At 43.8% G+C, this 25,499-nt stretch overlaps 2 protein-coding genes across 2 annotated transcripts in view; one reads left to right on the plus strand and one right to left on the minus strand.

Annotated features, from left to right (window-relative positions):
* Positions 1-3,521: 3,521 nt before the first annotated feature.
* DEGS2 (delta(4)-desaturase, sphingolipid 2) lies at positions 3,522-11,828 on the plus strand. The gene is made up of 3 exons (XM_009328119.1): positions 3,522-3,578; positions 4,331-5,074; positions 11,685-11,828. The coding sequence occupies exons 1-3, from the start codon at positions 3,564-3,566 to the stop codon at positions 11,826-11,828; spliced, it is 903 nt and encodes a 300-aa protein (XP_009326394.1). The 5' UTR covers positions 3,522-3,563.
* A 4,842-nt stretch (positions 11,829-16,670) lies between these two features.
* EVL (Enah/Vasp-like) overlaps positions 16,671-25,499 on the minus strand; it is an 86,130-nt gene continuing 77,301 nt past the window's right edge. Inside the window, exons 8-14 of the mRNA XM_009328132.1 lie at positions 24,799-24,859; positions 22,661-22,727; positions 21,288-21,354; positions 21,121-21,183; positions 18,772-18,838; positions 18,338-18,395; positions 16,671-17,281 (exon numbers count right to left, since the gene is read on the minus strand). Of these exons, the coding sequence (XP_009326407.1) occupies positions 17,244-17,281; positions 18,338-18,395; positions 18,772-18,838; positions 21,121-21,183; positions 21,288-21,354; positions 22,661-22,727; positions 24,799-24,859 (421 nt within the window). The 3' untranslated portion in view covers positions 16,671-17,243. The remainder of the gene's footprint in view (positions 17,282-18,337; positions 18,396-18,771; positions 18,839-21,120; positions 21,184-21,287; positions 21,355-22,660; positions 22,728-24,798; positions 24,860-25,499) is intronic.

A 25,499-nucleotide genomic window follows, 5' to 3' on the forward strand; every position in this document is an offset into this window, starting at 1 on the left:
ACAGTTGGCCTCGGCCCATCGATCCAGCCTGTCCAGGTCCCTCTGGAGAGCCTTCCTACCCTTGAGCAGATCAACACTCCCGCCCAACTTGGTGTTGTCTGCAAACCTACTGAGGGAGCACTCGATCCCCTCATCCAGATCATTGATAAAGATATTGAACAAGACCGGCCCCAAAACTGAGCCCTGGGGAACACCGCTCGTGACCGGCCGCCAACTGGATTGAACTCCATTCACCACAACTCTCTGGGCCCGGCCGTCCAGCCAGTTTTTGACCCAGCGCAGAGTACACCTGTCTAAGCCGTGAGCCACCATCTTCTCCAGGAGAATGCTGTGGGAGACAGTGTCAAAGGCCTTCCTGAAGTCCAGGTAGACCACATCCACAGCCTTTCCCTCATCCACTAGGCAGGTCACCTGGTCATAGATCAGGTTGGTCAAGCAGGACCAAATGAGTTGTTCTGGAATCATGAATGCTTCTGAAAATATACTTGCAGCATTTGTTCTCTCTCAACTGCTGTTCTTTCATCCAGACTGTTGTACAAGTAGGAAATGCTGTCTTTCATCATCATGGTACAGATTTCAGCTGCTCTGTGGTTATGCTGTAGAGACCGTGGAGCTGTTTGGGCAGAATTATTAACTACATCTACCCACTAAAGTGGGTACTACTACTACTAAAGTGCTTGCACTGCTTTTGTGGTGTGCTGGGACGGAAAAGTCATGCTTCTGCACTGCTGTACATCTACACCAGTATCCCCACCCTCTGAATGGCAGTACGATGGACAAGGTGGAAGGAGCACGTGTGGATAAGCAGTCTGCCAGGCTGAGCTAACAGATTTTCCTGACGAGCTGGAGGCTGGAGAATGTGCTGTGGAGACATCAAAGTAGCTGGAGCTGTCCTGGTCCTATTGTACTCTGAAATCCTGGTCCCATGTGGTCAAATAATTTTGTGGGGTTCTTTTGTGTCTCCCCCCCCTCTTATCTAGAATGGCTGAATGTTGGGTTTTTTTTCTCCTATTCCTGTGCCCTTTCCATGCCATGATTGTGGATAATGAAGAGCTCACTATAGATTACATTTTATGGCCATCATCATGTATTAGCCCTGACCCAGTGCTTGGTGGGAAGCGGTGGACTCTAGCCATATAGAAGCTGGTCATTTTTCTAATGGAAAAGTGCTCAGGAAGACCAAAATGGAAGCGATTCAGGAAAGAGCAGCGTGATGAAAATCTCTGCTCAGATGCCTCTTAGTGTGAAACTCTAGAAGTCTCAAGAGTGGAGAGCAGGTGTCTGTTTACTTCTCCAAGTGCAGTGCGTAGGAAACAAAGGTGGTCTTCATTGTGTAGCTGCCACAGGTCTCACAGTCCTTTATGGCTCCTGGTTCAGCACTGCACAGTAACCCTGTGTCTGATTCCCTGTTGCCTTTGGGACATGCAGATGGCTGACAGCTGGTTTGCACAGCCCTTGGTTGCACAGCCCAGCTGATCACCTGCAGACACTTGTCACAGCAGCCTTATAGGGTTGTCCAGGTGTTTCAACTGTAAGTGCTCTATCTTGCCTTACTAGGATTCCTTCAGCTAACTGCAAGGCATGAACACGAGGGAAAAATTAGATACATATTTATGTTGTCACATCTTTGTGTCAGCACGTTATATATAAACTGCAGTCATCAGGATTACTTAATCTGAGATTAAATGTGTCTCACTGAAGAGTGCTTGGCCTCAAGTTTTGAAAGGGTCAGCATTCAACATTTTGCATGTGCAATGCTCCTGAACCGAAAGCTCTCTCTGGCAGGCTGGACCACCAGCAGGGCTTTTAGCCTACAGTGAGCTTAGCAGCCCCACCTGTCAGCCTCCCCATTTCTCCGTGCTGTAGAAACAGGAAGGGTTTATCAGTATTAATGATAAACAGACACAGTATTGTGGTTTAACTAGTATGCAAAAATTTACTGTTGGAGAGGAGTTAATCGTGTGTTGAATTTAATATTAAACCCTAGCAAGTTACTTAATAGCTGTCACCTGCGATAAATGCAACCTACCTGCATTGCTGCTTGCAGACGCTGTTGCTGCTGGTTGGCAGTTACTACTCTGAAGTCTCTTAAATGTAATCTGCAATCCCTGTTAGCTGCAACAAAAAGAAATAGGTCCAAAGCGACAATATAAATAGGTTCTCAAACTACAGTATAAAGCATTGCTTAGTCATTTTCCCATCCCATTAAAACTTCTTTTTAGTCAAAGTGGCCTGAATTTGACCAGGCTGAGGAACAGATTTAGTTGTTTTACATCTCTTCATCTCTTCTGGTGACTGCAGTAACTTATCTCTACCAAGTGCATGACTGAAAATTTGAGGTGGCTTGATTTATTAGACGGTTTTCTGGGTTTTGGACAGATGCTCCCAACCAGGACTTTAAGCTATGTAAAATTATATGTGTGTAACAGATATTCTGACCAGGTCATTATATCAAGTTATTCTTTAGAGTGGATATCCCAGCACTCTGTGTAAAATTTTGGTACTTCTCTGTCTAGGTACCAGAGAGCCATTTCTAGCACGTTAGCATTTTTAACATGAAAACTAATTAAAAAACCTGCAAAAACAAGGACAAGAACAAAACAGCAAAACCAGAACACCTGGGCTTTCCAGAGATTTTTGTCAAAAAGTTTGGCTGACTTTAGAAGGATGTGAACTTTTACTAGAGCTTTCCCACCACTTAGAAAATCTCTCCCCTGCCTGAATACTCTTCATGGTGATTTTGCTCCCTTGTCCTCACAAGGGGAAGAATTGAGAATAACCCTTTTCTCATCATCTTCCATAAAACCTGTCTAATCTTTATTGTCTCTAACCTCTGTTAAGCTGGGCTGAAGTTGGTCAACAGGCTCAAATGTTGTTTGAATGGTTGCAGAGCATGACCACATCAGCCTGCTTCCTTAACCAGTGCTCATCTCTCTGAACTTCTGCAAACTTTTCAGGGTTCACTTCTATAAAAACCTTCTCTGTGTTCTGCACTCAGTACCTGCCGCTGCTTGCAAGGTCACATGAAGTTATGTGTATTGCTTCCCCTGTTTGTTTATAGTATATACAGCTGCATAGATGCAAATCATTATAATCTGCTTTTATTGCATTGGTATCATACAGGGACAGTCAGATGATATTTACTTTTCTATTCATAAAATGGGCCTATCAAACTTACAGGGACACACTGTGTAACCTCAGGGTTCAGAAGGAGTGACTTGTCCTACAGTCTTATCTGTGTAAGCTCTAATCATTGAGAAATGCAGAGTATGAGTAAAAGGAGGGAGGCCACTGGGTGGGTGAAAGCCATAAAACAGTGGAAAAATTCATGTGCAAGTTAATACTGGAAGTGAGAAGTGTGGGTTTGTAAGGAAGTGACCTGAAGCAATGAACAGCACCTAGAAGATAAGTTGTACTTCTGTGTATTTTCTTTTTCTTAAAAGGACAAATGAATGGCCAGTAGAACTGAAGATCAGTAAGCTGGTCCTGTCCTGACACGGGTCAGACCTGGCGAGCCTAGCCCATGTCTCTCTGATGCTGTATTGCAGTGTTTGTGAGGCTGCATGAAGACGTTGTGTGATTATTTAGTGACTTCAATGCCTGTTTCTGGTGTGTGACTAATGGCATAATGACATAAGCCTAACAGGCTAATGAATGGGAACAGAGAAAAATTTTCTGTGTCTTACAAATTCCTGGTAATATTACTGACTTTCTTGTGATGTTAACATGTGCAAAGAGTTGTACGTGTTGTAAGCACTGGTGAACACTCAAATACTTAGGAATTTTTTTTTTAATGCTACATTTGTCATCTAACCACAGAGCAAAACCTGGTGAGCCTGTTGCTCAGCCCTCTTCCCCTGCTAGTATGTCTGAAGCAACAGTATGAAAAGGGCTACAAAGAAGGCAGTTGTATCCCTTCTGTGGAAAATAGCAACTGGTTTGGGCAAAATAAAAAGGGAAATGAAAAACTTGACACTAGGTGCTTCTTAGAGCTTAAGTCTGGTGGGTTTTGGCATATTAATACTCATCCTTGTGAAGGCACATGATGCCACATATTGACCATCAGGGTAAATGTTATTTTTTTATATGTCTGTGTGTATGTGTGTGTGTGTGTGTGTATATAGGAAACCATCACAATTGGACATGATGCTGGCAGTGGGAATGGAGCCCATACATTAGTAAAGCTTTCACTGTAGTGGCAACCCTGTTCTGGAATTGCCATTTTATAAAACTAGGGCCTCAAACATATGGTGATAAAAATAGAGTGCCAGTGGTGATTATGTTTACCTAACTGTGATCTAACAAGGTTTTCTCTGCATTTTTCCCTTTAGCAAAGTATCCAGAGATCAAGACTCTGATGCGACCGGATCCACATTTAAAGTGGATTGTATCTGGAATGGTTTTCATGCAGTTTCTAGCATGCTATCTGGTGAAAGACTTATCTTGGAAATGGATTTTCTTCTGGGCTTATGCTTTTGGGGGTTGCATCAATCATTCGCTGACCCTAGCCATCCATGATATTTCACACAACGTCGCCTTTGGAAACAAGCAGGCCAGGTGGAACCGATGGTTTGCAGTCTTTGCCAACTTGCCGATTGGCATTCCTTATTCTGCCTCCTTCAAGAAATACCACATTGACCATCATCGGTACCTTGGTGGGGACAGCCTGGATGTGGACATTCCCACGGACTTTGAAGGCTGGTTCTTCTGTACGCCACTTCGGAAACTGCTTTGGCTTTTCCTCCAACCTCTGTTCTACAGTCTGAGACCACTGTATGTGAACCCCAAAGCAATTACACGGATGGAAATTTTTAATGCTCTCGTCCAATTTTCTATAGACCTTATAATTTACTACCTTTGGGGGCTCAAACCTATTGTTTACTTAATAGCAGGTACAATTCTTTGCATGGGTTTACATCCCATTTCTGGGCACTTCATAGCAGAACACTACATGTTCTTAAAAGGGTATGAGACATACTCTTATTACGGACCTCTGAACTGGCTCACCTTTAATGTAGGCTACCACATGGAGCATCATGACTTCCCCAGCATTCCTGGATGCAGATTGCCAATGGTAAGTATGGCATGAGCATGAGTGAACTGGATTTTTATAAAAGCTGCTAAACTGTCTCAAAGAAATCACTCCAAATCATAGCAATGGATCAATTTTAAAAAGAAAAAAAAAAAAAAGGAAAAAAGAAGAAAGCTTTTTGGATTTGTTTCTAATGCTTTCATTTTAAGCAGGAGATTAAGAGAAATGGCTGCCAAACTGCTGTAATATTTAGTTCATTTGATGGAAACGAGAACATCTGAGCCTCAGAGGGCTTGAGGAATACTTTTTGCATGATTAAATCCTCCAACAATGCTCTAAATTTCTCCATTTCCTTCCCTCGGTGACCAGGTTTTGTCTCTGAAATTTTAAAGGCCCATCTAAAGTGAAGCAGGTGGCAATTACTACTTGAAATTTGTCTAATGATCAATCTGCTAAATATATTGCTTGATTAACATCAAACAAAAGTCTTTTGAGATGACATAAGTATCGGGGCATGTTCCAGCCTGATGTAAATAGCACTAGAAAATAAAGCCCCGCTCTACACAACTTGTTTTAGCTCTGCTGCCCCACCCACAGAAACTGAGGATGCCTGATCTGTCATTAGGAAAGTGCTGTGGCTTTCCTCTTTTGAAAGTTAAGCCCCTTTTTGTTTACGTTTTATCAGTTGTGGGAATCAAATTTGCAAAGCCCAGGTGTCTAGGAATGGTTTTCAATCTCCCTCCAGGTATGTAGCTGCTCTTATGGGTTTTAATACAAGGGTTCCTCAGCAGGTGCTCACAAGTGTTAGAGGTACGTGACTTCAAAGTATTACTCCTACATAAAAATCCTCTGGCATAGTAGGAAGGAAACATCTCTGTCTCTGGTCTGATGCAAAGTTGGGGGCTACTACTGGAACACCCTCATGAGGTGGAGGTAGAGCTGAGGAGGCTGAGGTTCAGGAGCTGTGACCTCCCCACTGCTGCATAACATGTACAACTTTTATGATGGTATATCCAGGCAAACCCTGCTTTATGGGTTGATGTTCTTCATCACAGAAGAGGATGACTGAGAAGAGATTCAAAAGAGGAGGAGGAGGTGTAGAAGAGCGTGGGGAGGCTCTATATAGTCTGCAGTTCTGTTTTAACGCACCTCCTTCACTGCTGGAGGTCTGTCCTGGAGAAGCTGGCCATTCCTGGTGGGGTTCAGAGCAGCCAGTAAAGCAGCCCACGCTCACATGTGAAGTTCTCCTGTCAGGCACTCCCATTGCTGATACACCCGATAGTTCAGCTGGGAAGTGTATGAGCTTAGCTTTAGCTTCAAATGTTCAAACTTGTTAGATAGGCTTAGATACTTAGATTACTGAAATGTAAATAGAAGAAGAGAAGGAGGTTAGCTCTGTATCTTACACAAGGGAGGTGAGTGACTAATTGAACTTGCTGGGAATGTTGCTCCAGACCTGAATGAGACCTGAAAAGCACATCTCCGCCCACATCACAAATAGTTCAGCCTAATTCCTCGAGGCAGTGCAGCAGCTGGAAGTGTCTGCCCTCCTGTGTAAAGAAGATAGAGTTATTAGTTGAATTTCATGGGCTCGTGTTCATGTGTTTCTAGCTCTTGGGCAACTGAGGCTTGCCCTGCTGGTGGAGGAGGTATCAGGCTTGTCAATCGTTGTTGCCTGGCAGAAATATATGGAAAACTTCGAATCTTTGATGAGTGATCAACTACAAGTGAAAATCTATTACGAAGTGAAAATCCTTTGGCAGAACAGTTACTGTAGAAAATCCTTTGTCCATTAAAAGAACTTAGTTATTCTCTTCTGCAAATTGAGAAGAAAAAGTCTCTGCCTTTTTGGTGGAAGGAGATAAGGGGACAGATCCGCTCTGGATAGCTTTAATGCTTGAACTTCATAACAGGTGGGGGTAGAAACCTCCCCTTGCTCTCCTCTGCTTAACCTCCCAGCAAATTCTTCACTCAGCAAATGTCTATCTTTTTCAGAGCTAGTCTCCTAGGCACTTGAACTTCTAATAGTTGAATTGTGTAGTACGGATGACCTCTCAGTATAGCTATTTTTATTTTTAGTTATTGGCAGGTATTTGGTTCCTTCCTGATTGAGAGCAGGGGAGAAATAGGATCAGAGAATAACTGGATCTTAATCTTGGAAAGTAACTGTCTCTTCCACTTGCTTATCAGAAAAGTAAATTCAGCCTTGTCCTTTGTTACAGACGTCTCATTCAGAATGTTCTGAGTAATGTGTTTGCCACTGGAAAGACCTTTACCCTAGGAGTGTGACAGATTTGAAAGCGGAAGAATTAGGCTGTGCTGTAAGCTTATAGATATTAAAGATGAGTGACATGAGTGTGCAGTAAGAACTTGTCCCACTAGTATAATGAGAGATTATGCAAGAGACCACAAAATTTAACATTCTAATGAGGGACCTGCTCTGAAAAAAACCCTATAGACTTACAACTAGATTAGTCTTTGCTTGAAGCCTTATAACTGTAAAATATTGCATTGTTTACCAAATGAGTAAAAAATCCATTCTTCATTATCTGAAGGATTGAATATCCTTATGGAGAGAGGGGGCAGGAGAAGAAGGAGGAATTCGGTACTCTTCCTACAAACTGCAATAAAAACTGCAGTGTTACCAGAGGCAAGCTAGTTACTCATTAAACTTGTGGGAAAAGGAGAAGACATGGTATGAAACCAGATTTATTAGACAGACAAAACTGGAAAACATGGTAGATGTGCTGGTTTTGAATTGCAGATTTCATTAACCCTGTGATGGCCAGGAGGGCTAGCTTGAGCACTACCCCCCCGCCGCGGTCAAGGACTATGGAGGGAACTTCTGCAATAAGCCTTCTAGCATTCTAAACATCATTTTTCAGCTTCTTGTCATAATGCTCTGTAGCTTCTGTATAGCCCCAGGACAAAGGGTCTGTAACAGCCATGGTGAAACACTAGGTTGCATTTAACTTCTGCGCCTATCTGATACCATGGAGTAGGATTGGGGTTCTGTTGCTGTGTTCTACAAGCACAAAACCAGAAGCAAAGTTTGTCTAAAAGATGTGATTTCTTACCTACCACCCTGATCTACTTGAAGAAAAGCCTCAGTATACTAGGTGCCAAGTGCCTAATAAGCTTCTTGCAGGCATTGTGATCTCTCATCCTTTCATGATAACTTCCATTCACAAACTAGCAATGACTTAGAGTTGAGATCTGTAAGGAGGAAGAGAGGGGGAATTGAAGTAAATGGACCATCTCCAATGCAATGTGGAGAGCTTGAGGGGGCAAGTCAGGAGCAGGATCTAGGAATACTTTCTCACAGTACCATCCTCTCTGCCATGATCTATGATCTGGCTGCAAAACTTGCTACCTGGAAATGGCCATCCGCAGGTTTTGTACTGCACCCAGAATGCAACATGGAAGATGACTCTTCCAGCCTAAAATATACTTAATAGATGTAGTTTAATGTTGTATTTAAAAGGGAATCTGCATTAAACCCCAATTATTTTCACCCCCCCACTCCACAGATTTTCTGGTAGGTAAGGAGATAATTTTGTTTTAAATACGGAGATGCTGAAACAAATCACAATAGATGAGGTGTTTTTGTAAGGAAACTTTTTTGTGTTGATCCATTGTAAAAGAGAAACTACTTTGAAAATTCATTTCTGCCATGTGAGAGCAAAATGGGAACAGGCACCTAACAAACTTCCTTGTCTTTTCCATACAAAAACCCTTCAGAAGTCCTCCCTCTAACTGTATTCATTAAAATTTCCCTCTTCTCCATTCCCTTGTCAAAAACATTTTATTGCAGTTTACCTTCTCCTCTCTGTTGTTTCTGTACATCTCATACAGTTGTCCTGCCCAGAGTACAGGGACCTTGCTGATGGCGCAAATGCTGCCTGCCTTCCTGCACAAGGTGCCGCTGGGCACAAAGCCAAGCAGGAACAAAGAACTACTTCATGTAGGTGTGAGTCACTGTCCCACAGCTGATCTAGGGTAACACACTCCAGTGCAAGCCCCTGGTCATCTCTTGTGGTATCCATACTGGGCTTCTCATTCAGAATGAGCTGCCACCATACTCTGCAGGAAGGTGCTAAACGGACATGGTTGGTGAACAAGGAACTCCTCCACACCTGATGCTGGCAAGCAGCTTGCCAGCCATGACTGGGCTGCCTGCTTCCAGAATGGGGTGTGTATGATCTTCTCCAAAATTCACTGCTGGGTATTTTGATTAATCGTCTTAATTATCCAATAATACTTGTATTCTAGGTGCCTGTTTTAAATCTGTGATACAACTGCAGAGTATGTGTATGGAATATATTGAAGTGCAAGTTTCCAGACTTGCCTGTTGTGTCCACCTGAGCTCTTCAGCACTATGCCCAGACTATACTGCTGCTCGTGTTTGCTGAAAGTGTGGAAACTATTGGGTTGAACATAGGCTGTTTATTGGCCTCTTCTCTGAGCCATTTTTTCCTACTTCGTCACTGGGGTAATTTTTAGTCAGCCTTTGGTGCCAGAGGGCACAGCCACTGCCTGAGACATTGTTCCTAGGAGCTAAACTGGTTTCTGTGAATTTCCAGCCCTCCACTTTCATGTGCAAGGGGCAATACAGAAAGACTTTCTGAAGCCCTCGTAGTGGTCATAGTCTAACATGATCAAGAGCTCTGTAGAATAATGTAACTAGCTGAGAAAACGTGTCTGGTTCAGACCATTGTTTCTGTGGGCAAGAAATCTATGGGGGTTCTGGAGAAGAGGGAAATGGGAGACTTGCCATATGAACTTGGCTAGTATAGATGAGGGCTGAATTACTGTTGCAAGTCAAAATTCAGGCAGAACTTCAAAAATGGAGGTAGGAGGGAAGGTCTGTAAGCAGCAGTGTGCTAGGGAATGACCATGTCAGAGCTGGAGTGAAGCTTTTGGGGCTGGGTATCTGAAACCCCCTTTGTGTTTGCACAAGGCCTCATTAGTGGCTTTCGTTCAAGGGAGTCAAGGGAGCTTACTGTCTAAATAGTCCTCCCTCTCATCCTCTAGCTATTTCAATTACCCAGCTGGGAAAAGGGAGGATACAAACCCCAGATTAAATTGTTTCTGACTGTGGTTACAGAAGGAGTGCAGGGAACTAAATCTGCATCTCCGGAGATCTTACCCAGTGCCTGGAAATCACCCTTCTTCCAGTCATTAACAAATACCTCTAAGGGGAAATGCTGATATTGTCTGAATCCCACTGAAAATGAACCACATTTGAAGTACAGACCAACACTTTAAAGCAGGATATAGGGAATTATGAGGAAGTCAGAGGTATTCAGTGAAAGGCAGAATACAGTCAGACCTGAACTGAATCTTCCACCTCCAACATGGCACTACCATGCCACGAGCATAAGGAGTGCATAGAGGCTGAGGTACAGAGGTAAAAGATCTTAACGAAACCTGTACGTTACCCAACCTACCTCACAAGGAAGTGTCTGCTAGGAAGCTGAATAAACGACGTAACTAGCAGTGAGCCGTACTGGCTTATAATTTAACTTTTGCTGGGATTCTTACCTTTTCACAAACAGTCAAAATGCTGTGTTAGGATTCCACCATTACACCTCGGATGCTGATGAGACCCTCCTCCCGGATGACAACTTCTGTGTAACCCTTTTGCTCTTCACTGGAAGTCTGTACTGTGCTTAGCACAGCTGGCTTTAAAATTCTGCAGGGTTTTTAAGGAGACAAGTCATGCTGTCCAGCAAGACAAACTACTCTGGAATAGAGTTGTGTTTGTCTAGGAGGTGGAGCTGTAATAAAACCATGCCCAAACAGTTTAGGTGCAAGTGTACAATAGTTAACAGACTCTGCTGCTTCATAAGCGTGTTCAAAAAGCAGAGCATCTAGCTGGAGCAAGGACTACTTATAACTTGGGAATCCTCATAGTCCCCTGAACCTGCCAGGTTTGAAACCTCTTTTTGTCCTCTAGTTCTGGCCTTACTCCCACTACAAGCGCCACCCCCAATGATGTGCAATGCTTCTCTGATGGCAACAGTCTTAAGACTTGGGGATTTGTAACAGGGATGAAATTTTATTAGACTTGTGATCTAATAATGAATCTTGCAGTATTTTTAACAGCGACTGAGGAGAACGGTCCACCCCTGCAATTTCCTCTGCCTGCTGGAGGAACCCGTCTCTCAGATTTGCATCACGGTAGCAGAATGGAGGAAAGAAAACGAAGTGTAGGCAAGGCTGTGTCTGGCATTTTCTCCATTGGTACTTCTCTCCTACCCAGAACCCTCAGCAGACGAGTATTACGAGTGGTGAACAGGGCTTTAAATACAGTGTGTTGGAGTCTTGGCAATTTATAAGGTGGATTAGTCATCTCATTGTGCAGATCCCTCCACCTCCGAAATGAGAGAAAGAGAGAAAATAGTTCTGACTGAAGGCAGCGATCCATGATCTTTCAAATTCTGTCATTGTGAGGCAAAACTTACATCAGAAACCTGCTAAGAAGTGTCTAAATGTATTTAAGTACATCTCATTTGGCTGAACTGCAGAAGCTCACAAGCAATAACAAGTAACTTCAGGTTATGGCTGTGCTATCAGATCTGAACGTGAAAACTGAAACACACCCGACACTGTGCAGCTAAGCAGCTCATTCTCTCTCTTCTTCTTCCAGGTGAAGAAGATTGCAGCAGAATATTATGATAACCTCCCACATCACCAGTCCTGGATTCGAGTTCTGTGGGACTTTGTTTTTGATGACACTATTGGTCCTTATTCAAGGGTTAAGAGACTATGCAAGCTGGCAAAAGAAAGCTAAGGGACTGCTGCATTGGTGTTTTGTTTGTTCATTTGAATGAATTGAGTTTTCTGCAGAAGTAGAGGATGTTTGTGTGTGCTGAATTAGCGTTGGTGTGTGCTCCTTAGGCCAAGAGGATGAGTGTGAAAATGAAGGAATTGGATGCACTATTTTAGACTATTGATACTTTTTAATAAAGGATATTTGTGTGTGTAATGCTGAGAAACTAGATTAGCGTGAGCTATGATTATGTGAACCTTTGGTCTAAGCTTAGAATTAACTTCCTGGGCCACGTGTGCCTAAGTCTGAGTTTTGCCCTGGTCTGCAACGGAGAATGCTTGGTGCATGTATGTGTGAGCGTGCGTGTGTGTAGTTTAGGACTGGTTTCTCTTCATGCCAGATTAGATGTAGATGCTCTGCGTGCACAGGACTGTGGAAGCAGGGAGGACTGGCACGCGGTAGTAAATGATACTTTCTGGAGAACACAGGGGTGCCTTTAGCTCAACGGCTTGTCTAATCTAATCTCTTCTGATAATTGCTGGTAGCAGAGATTTTGTATATGCAATGGAGTATGTGTATATTTTTGTACATTTGTATCATTATTTTAGTAGCTGCTGTTTGACCTTTATTCCAGGGCTTTGTCTAAACCTTTTCTGAATGCATTTCTATTCTTAGCATCTAATACTCAGTGTAGCTAACTGGCAGAGCTGAACTGTGGCGTGGAGAAACCCTTCCTTTAGTCTTCCACTTGCGCCAGATCAGCAGCATGGATGTGCCCCTGGAGGAAATGGGTGGTCCTTTCTCACTCACCTTTTCAGCAGTATTCATAACTTCATGTTTCTCATCCTTTTCCCCACTGTAAGTCCTTCTGGGAATTGAAAGGTTCTAGTTTTAATTGCTGCTTGCCAAGGTTGTTAATATTCCTTATCACCTTTCTTGGTCTTCTCTGTATAATACCCCTTTCTGTGCATAGGAGTTAGGAGTATGTGTCAGTGAAGACGTGGAGACGTTATGGTGATATTTGTTCCTAATAGCTTTCAGAATAATTGTAACTTTTTTCCTCTGTCATTCAAGGGGCACCGACTTGACATTTGGGAAGCATATGTATATGCTTGTATGTATATGCTTGTGTGTATATGCTCCAGCTATATAAAAGTTGCCACTGATGGTGTTAAGGGGATATAGCTGGAACATGGAGCTGGGGTTGTTTCTCTCCCTACGTGTCTGTCTTTACGCTATTGACATTAACCTTCATCGCTCATTTCTGCCCACTGGAATAGTTAAATCTCCCTGCCTGTCTTCTCCGACTATCAACTTCTGGCTATTCTCAGTAATTCTGTATCATCAAAAACCTTAATCACCATACCTTTCTCCAAGCAGAACAATACCTTGGGAGTCAGGAGCTCAGATGCCATCTAATAACTTCCCTCCACCCTGGAAAGCTGACAACTTATTTCTGTCCTTACTAAGTGGTTAAAAGAGGATAGATCTATAAAGGTTCTCTTATACCCTAACCCTCTAACAGTTTGACATTTTTGTTTTGTTCTGGAAATCCATGTCTGTAATAAAGAAAAGGATCGTTCTGCATTCTCATTGGTCCCTCAAAGTATGCTATTAGACCTGGGAAGCCTGATTTCCTCAATAAACACAGTTTCATTCCTTCCTCCTACAGCACTGGATCCAGTAAGGCAGTCTGTCCGTTTGCTAGCCTGGCACACCAGGCAGCCAAGCTAGCCTGCAGCAATTTGGGTTCCTCCTCCTCCATTTCCCTTATCTGTATGGTTTTGGCAGCTGAGTAAATACCCAGGTTTGCTCAGCAGTGCAAGATCCTTTGTGATGCAGGGGCTGAATACCAGTTCATTCACAGATATTGTTTTGGTCTGGTTCTTTTTCTGGAAAAGAAGAGGAGGAACGGGATTTCTTCTGACACTTCAGACTTCACTGGTTCTTCAGGTGCCTTTTCTCCCAAAGGAAGTAGCTTTGGCGTGGGAACCTCCATTGACTTGTGTTGCTGCTCATGTCAGGAGCTTCACTTTTTCATTAATTTACTTCAGTGTTGCTGGCACTCCATGATCACTTATTCAACTTCCCGTGTCCTTAGCAAGCTTGGCCAACTTAGCAAGTTAATATAAAAACCATAATAAAGATTATGCTATCTTCCTCAGTTTGACTATTGTCCTTCTCCTCTATGGAGAGTGACCTTTCTATAGTTCCCTTACACAGCTGATCCATGATGCAGTCACCTCTAGTCTATAGATTACTAGCCTAGCCTGACACAGAGGCTATGGTGTAAACAGAAGATAACCAAAATTGACAACCGCTTCTCATCCTGCCTTCCATCAGCATTTCTGTCACTGTCCCACCTTGCTTTGCCTGGGCAGCCCCACAGCCCTCCTGCTCTGCACTGTCCATCTCAGCGGGAATTTGAAGTGGCTGGAAGCCTGGTGCCTGCAGGTGTGTGGTGCAAGATGAGTTTCAGTGTGTGTGGGTGCTGCCGGAGAAGGCTGTGATCTTGTCCGCTCCATGGGCGCTTGTCCTTGCCACTACCAGTAAAGTTGGCAGAAAGGGGTTTTTTTTGTAACCACAGGGCAAATGGGTCTGGGTTAAAAGAACGCTGGGGCTATGTATAGTTTTATTCTCTTTGCTTAAAAATTAATCCAGATCCCCTTCATTGTGTGGCCACACTAATGCTCTGGCAAGAGGAGATCGGAGGGACAAATAGCTGTATGACAGGTTGGAGCGGAGGTTAATGCCCCTTTTGATTTCTGTTGATGTAAAATGCCTGTGGCCTGCCCTGTTGCAGCGGTACCCTTAACAAGCCCAGCATGAAGGGACACCCTTTTCTACAGAGGCAACAGGCAAACTGAGTTAGTGTCTGGGAGGGGGAAATCCTCTGGCAGTGCCACTGCTGCAGATAAGCCGCCCTGCGCATCCCTGTCGTTGGAGCCGTAGGCTGGGAACCAGCAAAACACTGGTGATGCCAGGACTGCTCCCCTGCCCCTATCAGCCAAGCTTCCCCTTCCACCCCCGTGCACCTTGCTCCCACAGCTGTTAAGTGGCCCTGTGCAAACTTCAGCTCATTATGTCTTAATGATATGAGTCCTGCAAAGGTAGAAGAAAGTAAGGAAAACTCATTTACAGCAGGTGGCTGATGTTAACAGAGGGGCACGCCGTATCCAGGCTGTACACTTGGCCTGAATTACCACGTGGTTATTACTGACCTTAGGCATAATGCCACATTCCAAGGCAAAACATGAACCATGCCAGGCCCCAACTTCCTGAAGCTTAATTAAGGTCACGGGAGAGTTTCACAGAACGGTTGTGATCATCTGAGAGGCAGCAGTTTTGCAAAGTACTTGCCATTGTCAGGTATGCCATTACATGGGTTTATGATTAATAAATGCATGAACTACTGTATGAGATTTATGCAACAGAGCATTGTAATCTTTGCTGTTACTGATGCTTGTCTGTGTTCTTCCTACGGGAATGGCTCCTTCTCCTGGTCCTGGCGTTGTCATAGTGTTGCACATCAATGCCTGCCTGCTTTAGTTCCCATGTGGAAATCTTACGCCACTGTCTAACCTGTCTCTTGCTTTCTGCTGGCATTAAACAGCTAACAGACATCAGGCTCAGTCTGGACCTCACCATTGCATTAAACTCAAATTTCTCCCATTTTCCCCATATTTAATCTACAGTATAACCACACTAAAAAACAGACTGTCTTCTAAAGGGCAGATGGGGTTGCTTTGAAGAGTGCTGAAGGACAACCCCACATTCTCCAAGCCAAAGCAGATAACATTTTACAACTAACTGCAAAGCATGCTCCACCCCGCCTCCTCTCCTGGGTCTCCTGTTGCCGGCAGGCAGTCCCTCCTGCCTGCTGCTGTGCTCTGTGAGGCCTGGGGGATGCGAGCAAGGGGACAGCCACAGCCTCTCCTGGGCTGCTGCATCAGGCTCTGCTCCCGAAACCGTTCCCGGGGCCGGGCTTTTGAAATGAAATCTTCAGAAAGGCCTGAAGCAATGCAGGGGGGCTTGGAAAATATTTGACAGTTTTCAATAGCTGATCTCCAATCTCTTGCCTTTTGCACAAAGTTATCAAGAAGATGGTATCAAGACTACTGCCATGTAAAGCTTGCGCCAAACTAAGTCAAGCAGAAATTCCCAAGATCGCGCTGGTGGAAAGAATGGCTCTAAAGAAAAAAATTGTATGACCTGAAAGATACGACTGGGTGTGCGCTGTTAAGTGTTCGGCATCCTGTACTCATATCTTTGACTTCACTTTCTGTGAAATAAAGCTCATGACCTGCATAACATTAACAAATGAAATATGTGAGATATTAACAAATGACTCCCCTTAAGCCTCTAGTTCAGCAGTGCTGTGCCAGTGATTTCAGCTTGCATCTTCCTAATGCCTTCGGTAGCCTTGTTCTGCATAAATACTTCCCTTTTATTTACTGGAAGCCCTTAGGAGTGCAGGTGATGGGATCCGGGTTTTTTCCAGTGGTGGCAGGAGATGCAGTGGGACAGTTAGTGGTGGCCTGAGAAGAGCCATAAGCCACTGTCCTTCACTGACTTTGGCAAAAAGTTGCTGAGGTTGCCTCAGCCTGAGTGCAAGAAGTGGTGCTCAACTGGCGATGCGAGGAGGGCCAGGCAGGCGAGAGCCACGTCTCCCTGTAAAAGAAGGCAGGGCTGTTGCCGTTGCACCAGCTGTAAGACACTCGGGCTCTCTCCTCGTGCCCTGTGGCGCTGGCCGGGCACAGCTGCCACCCCACGGTGAGTCTCGGTCACCTTCCTTTCACCATCAACCCAAGTGACATAAAAGTGTGGGAGCTCAAGGGACGAATGAAACAAAGAAAGGCAGGGCCATGTGGACAATAAACAGTTTATTACCAATATGAACACAGATACTGTGATGCACTGACGTACCATTTTTTTTTATATTGTGATAACTCTGAGACAAAGAACTGGTTGGCTGACAACTAACATGTCTCTGTTTCTTCTGGTGATGCCACAATACATTTCTGTTGGCAAAGGATCTTCATTTACATTGCAGACTACTAGTAAAATTACTTTGAAGTCATCTATCAAAAGCAAATGGTTCACGTGTGTTCTTATCTACTACTAAAAAGAAAGGTAATACATTTAAATAAGCAAATACAAAATACAAAAAAGGCTGACAAATCCAATGTGCAGTGTCAGATGAAATCTAAAAAATCCAGAAATTTAAAATTTAATATTCTTTAGATTAAGACTTTTAAAATGAAGCGAATCCAAGGCAGCAGCAAGCTTCAAAGTGTGCTGAGTCTGCTAATAAAAAGGGTATAAGAACAAAGACAGTGCCGGTGTCCTCTCTCACCATCTTGCATGACCTTGGTACACTTAGAAATGATCCGATCTTCCTAGCATTCTTAGTACCGTCCAAATGCTTTGCAATCATTATGTTGTACTGATTCTACTCAACTCCTGCCGTATGGCTAGAAAACCAAACCAAAAAGTTAATGCATAATGTTATACCCAGTGTGACGGAAAACGCTAAGTATAGAGCTTGCAGAAAGTACACGCTGGTAAAAAGATGAGTGGAGGGTAAAAGGATGAGTAAGGGTAAGCAGTCAGCTGTTTGCTTGCAAACTGCAGTACTGGCTTAAGAAGTCGCATCTGTGATTTACGTGAGTGTCTCATTTTGCACTGGAATGAACTAGGGAGGCTCTGAGGGCCAAGCTGCTGGGGCGGTAGCGTATGGGCGAGGGTGTCCTCAACTGCAAACTGCCCCGAGGTTTTGTGAGCACACAAGTCTAGGGCAAGGGGACAGGGAATGGATTTTAGCTGTTTTACAGTCTCCTCTTTTTCCCCTTCTGTGTGAATCAAAGATGGGGAGTGCAGGCTATGGACATGCATCTTCATATGCCCTAATGCAGGCTTCAAATAGGTATTCTGCTGTGCAAAATAATGGCCCTGAAAAATACATTTAGTCGTATATTGCAGAGCAATTTATAAAAAAGTACTGATACATTTAGTACAGCTGTTGTACTTTTCAATGAAATATAAAAATACGTGGCTACTTGGAAAGCTGTAATCGAGTGAAGGTCTGAAATAGCTCTTCAAGCATAGGAAGCCTACAGAAGATGCTCAGGAAGGATTTTCAGTTTAGTACCTTTGTCCCCTCCTCATCCCGGACCTGTGTGGCTGGCTAGTTACATGCGATTTCACGCTCCCTGATTGTGATAAATTGACATGCCACGGGCTACGGGCAGGCCCTTTCTCACCCTCCCACCTGTGAGAAACACCGGCCAGTGAATTTCTCACAGGTTAGGAGTGAAAGTGCTCGTCAACAGCATAAAAATAAAGGATGTAAACACAATGTCATGATCAGAGCTCAGATAAGGTAGATGCTTGTTCTTCAAATGTGTATATAAATCAGAGCTGCTCAGAGAAGTCTGAAAACACCAGGGAAGTCTCTGCAGTTCCTATCATCTTATCTACAGGAAATTAGTCATAAAGATGAGAAAAATAATAATTTTTCTCTTTCTTACCATCAATTATCTCCTCTTTCACTTTGTGTAACTCTCTTACAACTTCCTCCAATATTTCCTGATGAGACAAAACACAAGTCAGCTGCTCAGAATTTCCTTCTAACCGGTGGAAGAAAATGCAAGTTTAACACGGTTGTGCTTGTCCCCCGCCTCCACTGACGATCAGAGCCTAGCACTACTAACAGCTACGTCTGCACTCCCAGGCCAAGGACGCAGAAGGTGCTGACATATTTATTTGCATGTTCTGTACAGACATCTTGATCAAATAGCAGTGAGATTGTGCTCTCTTGCTGCTCAGCAGCTAGCCCTTCTCTAAGCACCTAGTTATAGAGGAAACCAGAAGACTGAACAGCTGTTTTGCTTGTACAGCGCATGCATGGGGGAAAATGGGTAGCTCGTCAAATCGCTTAAGTGCAAAAGACCTTTTCGCTCACCTGTTTCATTCGATCAAAATCTAAGGCATCCATAGCCACATCATTGCTGCTGCTCACTGGCTTCATCCTTGAGAAATGGAAGAGGAGGACAAAAAAGCAAGTCAGTTCCTTGCAATGCACGGTAAGCTACACCCACCTGACAGTGTGGATGAAATCCACCCCAGAGCAGGAACACCCGTGTTTGAGCGCTGGACTGGAGGCTCCCTCTTGTGCCGCTCAGGAGTGTTTGGCAGCCGGAGAGCAGCACTGCTCCTGTTTGCACAGCCTGACCCTCAAAGGTGCTGCTTTCTCCTCTTGCAGACATATTGAAGGGAGCACAAAGACTGCACTGAAACCTAATTTACTCTTTTTTTTTTTTGGTGTTGAGAATCTTGGTGATTTCAGACTAGAAAATGCTGAGATGTCTTCAGGGGATGAAGCCTGTTTAACAATGTATTTCATTACAGCACTTGCAATTTGCAAGCTAGGTGTCTGGTTTTCTCTCACAGTGTTTTCTGTACAGCAACCCTGTCTTGGTCACCTAGACTTTAATCGGATGCTAAAGTAATAGTAGAATACAGGTTAGAAAAATATTATAGGGAAAATAATAACCCAGTAAACCTTTCCTTGGAAGGCCTGACTGAGTCAAGTGGAGCTTGTTGATAGCACTGTGTAGCACAGGCACTTTTTCTTGACCCAGGAACAAAACCAATCTGTCCTCAATGGCTAGTACACTTGAGTGTTACCGGTCTTCCAGGATGGTATTAGTCAGTGGGCTGAACTCTGATGATGGCTGATAAAATAAATTAAGGAAGCAGAAGCTGCTTGACTTTCTCTTTTAATCAGTAACTCTAAAACATTTCAAAAATTAACCATGCTGTATAATTCGTAGAAAAGGCTTCAAATAACTTTGCCATCATCTCTGGGCCCAAACCGGGTGCTGGCAGAGATTCTGCCGCTCCCAAGGGTACGTTTGGTCTTGCAACATTTTCTCAGGAAAATCTTAACATCTCCTACCATCTCACAGCTAAGCTGGGAGTTAAGACAGGTACAAATGCCATCAAACTGAACAGGAACGGAAACAAGTCACCCCTGAGAGCTTTTGAAACCTGCCCCACTTCCCCCACAGAAGTAATTTGAGCAAGCGAAGACTTGCACTATGCACTACTCCAGGTGTTAAACTACGACAGGATTTTTTCCCACTGAACTTCTCCTCCTCCCAGGATGGAATGGTATTATAGAAGATAGCTGGCGAAAACTTGATGGCTGCTTTAAATAGTCCACGTTTCACTCCCATTTGCAGGGAGAAGGAATGGCCTTTCTGTATCTATTGGAAACTCACGTATTTCCTAGAACCAGCATGTCCCATTGGTTTTAGGAGAGCTGGAGAGACTATATTTTGCTCTAGTAACACTGGTGCATCCCTCTGAATGTTTGGGCAGGGCATGTTCCAGCATCTTTAACACAGCAGCAAGTATGTGCAGATAGTTGCCATTGGCAACTTTCTCTCTGCAGACTATCAGCACTGTCATACATGTAACAGTGCAAAACGAGGGACATCTCTTTGCAGTAAATGCTGAACATATGTAAGTCTGTGTTCTACCTCCTTATTCAGCTTATCTGTCCATCTCAGTGTCCAGTACAGCAGTAACACTGGGTGGTCCTGGACCAGCACTGGAAGGAAGTCTCTCTTTAGCTGTCTAAAATGTCAGTCTCTGTGGGTAAAAACATGGGTGGTGATACTGCAGCTTGGCTATTCTGACTGACAGGACTTCTGGAGTCCTACTTTGGGCTTCTTGGCTTTTGACACCTGCCAGCTTTTGTGCCCTGTCTGTGGCTGGGCCTTTTTACAGCTCGATGTTACTAACTTATTGCACCAAGCTTTGTTCTCCTTTCCCATGCACCCACTGCGGTTGCCTGGATGGAGGAATAACTTCCCTTCTCCCAGTTGCAGGCTCTTCAGATCATTTCTGCCTTTGCTTTTGAATTTCTGCAGAGGTTGGACAATGAAAACTTCTCCTATTGGCAGGGTCATCCTGAACCTGCTGTGAAAAGATGCTCCAAAACCTGCCTTCCACGTGGCACAGCACGCTGCCAAGCCTGTGCCGGTGATTCACAAGTACAGATGCTTTAAGTGCTTGCTTAAGTGTGATTAACGTCTGTGATGCCTGTGCCCACCTGAGCAGGGGGCTGTTTCCATGGAACAAGCCTTTGACATGACACACTCTACTTTCACACTTTGTGCAGCAACAGACAAAGCAGATTGTAAGAGAATGAGTAAAAGACGTGACAGAAGACGAACATTAGTGCTGAATGGATTAGCCAAAGGACAAGCCAAGACGGTTAAGAAGCCAGGCTGTTAGCCAGTACCTAGAAGACACGTGGGATTGTGTGGGGCTCTTAGCTTCACAGCTCTTCACCACTGATGGATTTCTACAGCAATGGAACGAAACGAGACATGAGTTGTGCATGTGCCATGGGGACAGCATGACCATCCCGACTGCTAGCCAGCCGCAGGGACACCCTGTGCAGCTCACCTAGAAAGTAATGAAGATACAGGCTTTTCAACAGAATTGCTCCTTTCCCATGGCTTCTTCCCAGAGTCTGGAAAACAAAAATAAAAAGTTACTGTTTATTATTTTTTCTCTAACGATAAAAAAATCCTGAAGTTGATTATCTTATACAGCTGCTTTCATTCAGGAGGATGAGTGACTTAGAAAGATCCAGAGAGGTGAGGTTGCTGAATGAGTCCAGTTGCCTACATTACAGAGAAAGCATTGGCAAAAAACTGCTTAGTGATCCCTTTAATTAGGGACCGGATAGTTAAACGATACTAAAAAGACATGGAACTGGAACAGTAGGAGGAAAAGCATAAATCAGTTCTACTAAGAAATACAGGCTAATTGCTGCAAGGCTTATTTTATTCAGTATACTACTTATTTATATTTTAAGTTAAAAAGCCTTAGGTTTTTTGTCTGCATAGCTGGCAGAAAATGTGGGTGTATCTAAAAAAGAGCAGTGAGACCCCCACTATGCAAATCTCGCAAAACATCCCCACAAGCTGCACTACATAACCCTTGTTACTGAAAACTCATACTATCATCCCAATCTCCTCCTATGCAAATAGTCTAAAATAAAGTGAACTGTTTCAGAGACTTGAATAACACACAACTTTATACACAAGGGTTTGCTCCTCTGTGAGGCCCTAAAAATCTCTTTGAAAGAATTATGGGCACTCCCAGGAAATTTCTAGATCTCGTTCCTCATTTATGTGCACCTCTCTCCAGGCTTCTTCCCTTTCCCTTGCAAAACACGCAAATCATGGCTTTGTTCCAAAAGGAAGCTGGAATGGTTAAATACTCATTCCCTTGGGAGAGGTTTCTTTTAGCATGTATGAAAGCCAAGGCTGATGCAAGAATGCATCTGACTAGCTGGCAGCTTATCTATTCAGATACAGTTATTTCAACTCATCATAGGAAAAACATATTTTGGTGGCTCCTTAATTTCACCTAGTAACTTTCAGGATCAGGCTTACTGCAGCAAGCTACTAGGTTAAGGAAGGATAACAGTTTGAGACCGAAACCCCAACTGTATAAACCAGGACAGCTACACTACCAAAAGTAAAGTAATATAGCTTTTTTCTCTTAGAAGAGTCAGGTGCACAATGTTGAAGACACAGATCCTCAGCTACAGGTCTGGACCCTTTAACTAAATTGCTGTATTGTCATTTTCTTGGCGGTGAAGCACCATTTCTTGCTGAGTACAGTTTTTAAAACAATAGGTATTTGGGAATTTTTCTGTTAGTTACTGCTGCTGCACTCAGAAGTAGGACAATGAACCCAGAGTCTAGAGGAGGTGGAGAAGACTAGATTCAGAAGACAACTAAACCACTAGTAGTTAGACTTAATACCTGATGAATTTTGCTGCTGCTGGGTGGGACCTCGTGTACTGGGCGAAGGAGAGGTGCTAGCATCATCCTACAAAGAGAAAAACGGGACATATTACTCAATTCTGGAGATGAAGCGCAGAGTCCTCTTCTACTCTGGAGACCAGCTGCAGCACAGGTGGTACAAAAGCAAGTTTCCTCCAAGCATGTCCAACAGGCACTGCTACCAACGTACGGCTCAAGTCCATTTAAAGTTTAACCTTTCTTTCCTTTTAGTATGGCAAAGAGCATCCTTTTTATTTTTTGCTAACATGGACACCTTTTCATCATTCCACTGAATCACTCTCATCCCTGTATAACAAACCAGGCTGAATTACCACTCTAACGTGCTGGCTACTGTTGTCTAAATACAAACCACCTGTTTCCCAGATTTAGAAGCTCTCTGTGATATGGAAACTGAGCCACCTGAAGGAACAGTAGGTCAGATCCTAGCCTTTTAGCCCAGGACAGCCACTGGTATCAGTGAGGGTAGTCCAGGTACTAACAGAATGTGACTAAATCAATCAATACTCCTCCTAAATAGAAGATTAAACACTACGTCACAGATTTGGACTCTTTTTTCTGGGATTTATGTGTGACAGGTCATAAAACATTCACCCATATATTTGACATGTCAATATTATTTAGCAGCCCTCAAAACACACTCGGGCAAGGCATTAACTGTGCATTGTAAAATGGAATTGCACCAGTTTGACAGAAGATACCCCCACCACAAAGTGTACTCAAGATACACATTAAACAGATGTTCTCTAAAACACCTTTCTAAACAGTTTGGTGCTATCAAAAATTTTGATTGGGGATAACACCTAATGCAGAGCTTCAAGGAGAGAGAACAAGGGGAAGAAAGACAGGAGAGGCTGAATAGTTAGAAGCTAAATGGTGCCTTTCATCTCTTGAGTGTATGGTTCAAAACCAGCTTTGGGGCAAGATTAAGAGCAGTGGTTGCATAGCAGCATCAAGGGTTCAATAGGCAAATTCCATGCTTCAAGCACCCCTCGAGGAACGTGCAAAAAATAGCTGCTTTTCTCCTTAAACAGTGCAAGTGCTTATTCCTGCTCTTGCTACAAACCTTTCAGACCTGGGCGAGACCTGCATTTTCTGAATGGTGTTCCTGCGGAGCAGCTCTTACCTTGTCTTTGGAGGGAATATCTCTATATAGGTGATATGAGGCACACACTGTATGTATACTATATTATAATATATGTATATTATGAACTTGTAGCCATGGCAGAGAGCCTTCACAAGGGTACAGGTTAGCAACAGGAATGTTGTATGAGCAGCAGCCCAGAAAAGCACCACACGGGAAGGGACACAGCGTAATTCCTGGCCTCTCTTGAAACTGGAATGATCTCCCATGAAAAAATAAAAAAGTGTTTTAATCTGCATGTTGAACTCAAAATAGCTGCATCAAGTTCAGTGTAAAGACTGAGTCAAATCAAAACTCTTGTTTAATTGCTTTTGTGGACAACATACAGACAGAACAGTTAAAATAGAAGTGAATCACAATTCCCTAAAGTTATCCAAATTCTATCTGATTTTAGTGTAAGTATCATGAATGCATATTTTAACTTTTGAATGGACTAGTGGTTAATACACTGTTTCCCCTTCCCCCCTGAGACATGTTTTATGTGCACTCTGGGGTCCAAAGTGAGCCGATTCTTGCTTTGCGTGGAGGATGGCAATCCAAAGTTACACCACATGGTTGATGATCCACTTCAGCTTAGCTGAAGCCACAAATTTAAAATAAGAAACATGGACTTGATCTCAAGTTGACTTGCCAGAAGGTTCAATGCATCTTCTTAAGGGGCAAGAATCTACCGTGCCCCACAACACTCGGATCAGAGCATGAGAAAGCGCCTATTAACCTGGTTTGGACAATGCCTCACCTATGAATAAGGCGAGAATTCTTGTTTATAGGGTGCTGTTCCCAGAAAAGGTGGAAGCAGTTACATTAGCTTTTGACTGAATGTGCAAATCTATTCTTGGATCAGCACTGCTTGTCATTGCCTGCCACACAGAGTGAATGAGCACAGGACTTTGGATTACAAGGCGGCACATCAACATATTTGCAAAAGCAGAACAGTGAGGAGTCTTTCACTTACGTTTTGGCTTTCCTCTTCCTTTTTATCAGCTGGCTTGTCTGACTGCGACGCTGCTTTCCTCCTTTGCAAAGGAACATGAGATAGGACACACAGTCAACCGTCTAGAAACACATCCTCCACGTGGGAAGGCTGATTCAAGCTCTGGTGGGAGTTATTATTTACTTAGTTCATCCTAGGGAACATGACAAAGGCTGGATGTGTTTGGTTGCGTGGGATCGGGGTGGAGGTGAGGAATCCAGACCTCAGTGATTATGACTCAGGGAGAGGGGCAATATTATGAGGTGGTGTTTAACAGAGGAACACAGGGTGCAGAGCATAGGGAAATGTGTCGCAGAGGAAGGAAGGAAGCACAGCTGGGTATGAAACTGGGTGAGAAAGGGATGGCTTCTCTCTAGGGCTCAGGAGGTGGTGGCTCCTGTGTCCTACACAGGAGGAAAAACCCAAACCCCCACAGGGGTTTCTGAGGACCAACCCAACCCTCCGCAGGTAAGTCAGGTGGGTATTGCAGTGATGACACTATGTTCTCAGCCAGCTCCAATATCCTTTTCCTACCTATCCTGTATCCTCCCATTCCTGTTCCCACCCTGAGAAAGGGCTGTGGCAGTGCTCCCATGTGATGGGAAAACAGTCAGAAAAGCCCTTCAACCCAGGTCCATCCTCACTGGGAAAGATCGGGCACCATTTCTGCTCAGCCAAGACCC

The sequence above is a fragment of the Pygoscelis adeliae genome, unplaced genomic scaffold, assembly GCF_000699105.1.
Source record: "Pygoscelis adeliae isolate BGI_AS28 unplaced genomic scaffold, ASM69910v1 Scaffold130, whole genome shotgun sequence".
NCBI lineage: Eukaryota > Metazoa > Chordata > Aves > Sphenisciformes > Spheniscidae > Pygoscelis > Pygoscelis adeliae.